At 39.2% G+C, this 5,000-nt stretch overlaps 1 protein-coding gene and 1 long non-coding RNA gene across 3 annotated transcripts in view; one reads left to right on the top strand and one right to left on the bottom strand.

Annotated features, from left to right (window-relative positions):
- Window positions 1-3,156, bottom strand: part of LOC138005819 (uncharacterized) — a 16,957-nt gene extending 13,801 nt beyond the window's left edge. Inside the window, exon 1 of the long non-coding RNA XR_011123828.1 lies at window positions 3,008-3,156. This is a non-coding gene — a long non-coding RNA (uncharacterized lncRNA). The remainder of the gene's footprint in view (window positions 1-3,007) is intronic.
- Window positions 3,157-3,591: 435 nt separating this feature from the next.
- Window positions 3,592-5,000, top strand: part of LOC138005777 (netrin receptor UNC5C-like) — a 21,730-nt gene continuing 20,321 nt past the window's right edge. The window contains exon 1 of one of the 2 annotated variants that reach the window (XM_068851962.1): window positions 3,592-3,893. In XM_068851962.1, coding sequence (XP_068708063.1) covers window positions 3,791-3,893 — 103 coding nt within the window. In that variant the 5' untranslated portion in view covers window positions 3,592-3,790. The remainder of the gene's footprint in view (window positions 3,894-5,000) is intronic. The other variant, XM_068851968.1, reaches the window with a different exon arrangement.

The following is a 5,000-nucleotide window of genomic DNA, read 5'->3' as shown; positions in this document are numbered from 1 at the left end:
CCATGGTTATGTTAGTCCCTGCCGAAGTTGCTTATTTAACTGCTTTGACTGTCAGTTTAAATTTTCAGTCTAAATTCATCACAATGATGTATAACCGCGCACCGGTGGCTCATTTTGTTGAGCACCGGGCAGCCATGCGGGAGATCGTGAGTTCGATTCGCTGCCCCTAATACGTTGAAATCAGAACTTTTTTACCAAATAAGATCAGAAATGAAGGTTTTAAAGGCCATTCGGTACCATATAAAATAAGCTGACCATAATCCTTTTCATTGATTGATCTTTTTTAACTCGTGCGTCTTCCATCTGTAGTCGGATGAGTTTAATACATGTGCACCTTGATTCGGTGAGATTTGGATCCTCTTCTCTTTCTTGCTGATATTGTTGTTAACTTCTTCTTCTAAACAGGATATTTGCAACAAGGAAGTGAAGGGTATGAAGAGCCGTTAGAAAGCGAAGACTCCAAACCAAGGAAAAACTCGGAATCATATAGTTCTGTTCTGGCCATAACTGTCGTATATCAGCAAAAATTTGGTGAATCTGAAATTAACCTCCGAAGCAGTGTACAAAAATTTGATTCTATAAACAGAGTTGATGATGTAAATGTACCGTACAGAGATTCTAAAAGCTGACGTTTCGAGCGTTAGCCCTTCGTCAGAGCGAATCGAGGAATTGTGGGTTATGTGTAGTTTTTATAGTAGAGTAGGAGCTACGCTATTAGTGGTAACATGGCAACGTGAAAAATAGGAATATATCAGTTAAATGAAAAGCGTTCGTTAATACCGTGAGGATTAAGGGTGCCGATTTGGAAGATGAATTTTTGTTCGAGATTCTTGCGGCTTTCCGTCGTACCTAGATGTAGGGAAAGGCCGCAGATAGCCATGTGTTTTTTGGAGTTATTAGGGAGAAATGACGAGCGACTGGCGTAGGTGCATCCTTGTCATAGATCTTCTCAACATCGCGAAGGTGTTTGCGGAATCGGTCGCCTAGTCGTCTACCTGTCTCGACAATGTATAATTTATTGCATAACGTACAGGTTATGCAATAAATGACATTTGCAGAGGTACATGTGAAGCGATCGGTGATCTTAACAGATCACTTAGATCCCGATATCTTGCTAGTGTTAAAGTGAAAGGACAAGTTTTGAATCGTGAGCGCGCACATTTGAAAGTTAACAAATTGATGTCAGTTTTTCATGCGTCTGTCCTGTTATTGACATTGAATTTCGTCATAATATTGTCAAAGTCTGCGGATCCTTTACACCTGTTACTTTGACAGTGTTATGACGCAATTCATGATCAATAACAGGACAGACGCATGAAAAACTGACATCAATTTGTTTTTTACAATAACAAAAAAGCAGAGGGGTCAAAATTAAGTCAAAACACGAGAAGAAAGCGAGACAAAAATGCCAGAAACTTCAATCTGACGCGAGCAATATCGCGTCATTATTGCAAAAATTATAAATTTATGTGTCTGTCAATGTGTCTGTCCGCTTATTGACAATAAAAATTAGCCAATGAGCGCGCGAGAATTTTTGCAATCACAGTAAAATGTCGGATTGCTCGTTAGTTTTGAGCGCGCTTCTAACTAAAAAGTTGCCTACGTTTTTGTTGCGTTTGAATAAAATAAGTGGAGGTTGCGAAAAGATTCTACCAGTCTCGGGATCGTTTTGGAGTAATTTAAAGTTATTAAGAATGATACTTTTGACTGCGTGATTATGAGCATGGAAAGTGAGGGTGAATGGAATTGTGTCATTCTTATCTTTTTGTGACGTTTGTAATGCTGGCTGTCGATCAATTTGTTGGACGCGATGATGGCCCGCTTAGACCACAGAGACAGGATAGCCACGTTTTTCGAAGAACTGGCACATCTCCTCTGATTTGCTGGAAAAATCGGAGTCATCACTACATAGACGTCGAAGTCTAAGAAATTGAGAATATTTTAGGGAAGTGGTCAAAACTACTACACTTGAACAGGACCCACCAAACCACAAAATAGATGGTGGTGTCGTCTGCACCCCCCTTGCTTAACGTCAAAAGATGGTGTCGATATTGCATAGCCACCCCTCTATCCAGCAGTAAAAGATTACAGTGAGATTCAAACCTCACTTTTCTTGTTTGTCTGGTAATGCCGACTCTTGCTAGCTGAATATTCCTGTGTCAACTCAAATGTAAAAGCCAATAAAATGTTGTCGGTAATGTGCATGTGATAAGTTCGAAGATAGGTGGTGTCTTTGAGAACCCCCCTACCCCAAAGGTGGGTCCTGTTCGATTATAGTAGTTTTGACCGGTTCCCTAAGGAATGGAGTTCTTGACATGTGATGAAAGCGACGATTAATACAACAAATAACTGTGAGAATCTTTAGTGCACACTGGTACATAGCACGTTGCCACTAATACAAACTTTGATATCTAGGAAAGCCAATGAAGTTTCCGAAATTTCCCAGGTGTATTTAAGAGCCGTATGAAAAGAATTGAAGTAGTAGCCTCCTTCGCACGTGTTTTTAGGGTTGGGGAGGGATGAACCAAGCCTAAAAACCGAAGCAGTCGTTTGATACACGACTTCCCTGAAAACCGCTGCGGGGGAGGCTAATCTAAAATCAGAGTTGTATAGTTTATAATGGTTTGCCCTTTATAATTCATTAATTAAAGAATAAACTACAACAGAGACGAAATAATGAACTTACATGATAGTCAAGCGTTGTTATAAACGAATGCAAGTGGTTCGTCAAAGAAACCGTATTTCACTTCCACTTTCACTTTACGATAATAGGTCTAGTATAGGGCAAGTTTTCTTATAAACGTTCTTGTTTCCCAAACGCGGGCTTCAGCTGAGCTGTGACTAGGTTAATTTGTACTACGAAGTGACATTTGAATCAAAACGGTGTTGAATCTCGCAGTCTCTTTTGGCCGTTTGTGGTTTCCTGCTTTTGCGACCCAACAAAATTCTTGGGATTGTTACCCTACGTTGACACACATATCGTTGCTTCTTACGTAACGTTGCTTACCTTTGTTACTGCTAGACGTTTTTAAAATTCCAATATTAGAGAGATAAAGCATCGCTTTAACGTGAATGGGCTGCTGCTTGATGGACGCATGAATATGAGTGATGGTTAAAACGATATGTTTGGCGCGTTTCGGAGCAGCAAGGATAATAAAAATGTGTTTAACATTTAATGTTTAAAATAGCATTTCAGCAAATATTTGACAATTGTGATGTGAATCTCTGTAAGAACAAAGGATTTCTAACTTACATTCTATGTATTCCTATTTCGGAATAGGGTCAATCGAACGCACCCTTTAACAAATGGCCCAAGTCAAAGAATTTTTATGTCGGACTACAAGTAGTTTCTATTGGAGTAACTTTGCAACACAGTGGCGCTTGCCGAAATTGCATGCTTCTTTGTTGGTTACTATTTCAAGCTCGCTCGTTTCCGGTCCTCCCATCGGCACCCTAAAAAAAGTTTTGACTTTATGTTTGCACCAGATTTGCAATTAATTGACCGGATGTCAGTTATCTCCTAAGCTTTATGTTTTTGTGATAGGTGTCGGAAATAAGTTAAACATTTTACGTCATTGATTTCTCCAGTCTCACTCGGAAAGTGACGGCACTTCCTATTTTAGACTGTGCAACGCTCTGTCAAAGAGGTGAAGAAAAGAACATTGCAGACTTCTAGCCAAATTTTGCTGTTTTTGAACTCAGCTGGTTCTTCCGATACTGAGAAGATCCACGGAAATGCTGTTTGTAAAATGTTAAATCTGTTTTCATCGGAAAAGAAACGGTCCTAATCATGGAAATCCGCTTTAGGACGATCACGCTGCTTGTACTTGGTTTTTCAACAGTCGTGCTTGGATCCAATTTTTTGCAAAATCAAACCGAACTTGGAGACTCAAGTAAGTAAATTGATCGACTGATATGTCGTCTTCTTAAAGGAAAACATGGTGAGGCTTTTTTACCTTGTAAGAAGACGAACATGTGCATGTCGCGGAGTGAACGTGCGTAAATTAAGCTTATTAATTAGTTTCACAACTCTACTTGCTAACAAATGGACCTTCAACGAAATGTACAAAAGTTGTGATTTTCATGATTCACTTAAAGTGGGCACACAGATAGCCCTGAAGAGTAACTTTACCAGATTTTATCTGTGTGGGACGTTCTCGCTTAAAGTAGTTTTCACCGTCTTTGTTTGTCGATAACCTTGGCTTCACAAGGTCACGTAGACGACGACATGTTAAGAGATTACAACTATTACTTCTTTTTGCACTGTTCAGATAAATATATCAATTTGAGTGTAAAGCAGTGGGAGACTGGAGTTTGCTTGCTTTGTTAAGTCTTCAAAAATCATTGTTTTCTTATCCTTCACGCACTGTCTTTCTTTATTTGTAACATGAAATGCAAGACAAATCGTTGCCAGGAGCAGAGCATGTTAGGGCCGTTTATACGTGAGAAAATAAGCCGCGGCTTACTCTGGCCGCGGCGTATATAATACGCGAAATGAACGATTTATAGAGTATAAACTCCCAGGGCAGGATAAGCCGCGGCTTGAGAAAGCCATGAACGTAGATTTTGTACCATTTATACAGGGTGTTCGCGTCTTATGTAAGCCAAGGCCAGAGTAAGCCACGGCCTTTTTTCTCTCGTATAAACGGCCCTATTATCTCCAAAAGGCCATTCTGACTCCAAAAAATAGTTTATGTATGCCTTCAGTGCCAGTGACTTAAAAAGAATTAGTAGAAATAAATTCCTCAGTGTATTTGTTTTAAAAAATTTAAATTTTCAGCAAAAACCACCCTTTTCAATAAACACATTAAATAAAATCATGAAACAAACCAATAATGTTATTTGCTCAGGCCTGACAGGTGCAAATTAACCCCTCAGTTTAAAAATTGAAAATTGGGATGGACATCTTCCCCCCTTGGTTAAAGATTGAAAATTTGCCAAATTTTCAAATAAGTGGGCTGTAATATGGCTTACTGCTTTCTTACAAGGAAATATATTTA

Source organism: Montipora foliosa, chromosome 1 (assembly GCF_036669935.1).
Source record: "Montipora foliosa isolate CH-2021 chromosome 1, ASM3666993v2, whole genome shotgun sequence".
NCBI lineage: Eukaryota > Metazoa > Cnidaria > Anthozoa > Scleractinia > Acroporidae > Montipora > Montipora foliosa.
This window is presented reverse-complemented; position numbering and strand designations above follow the sequence as displayed.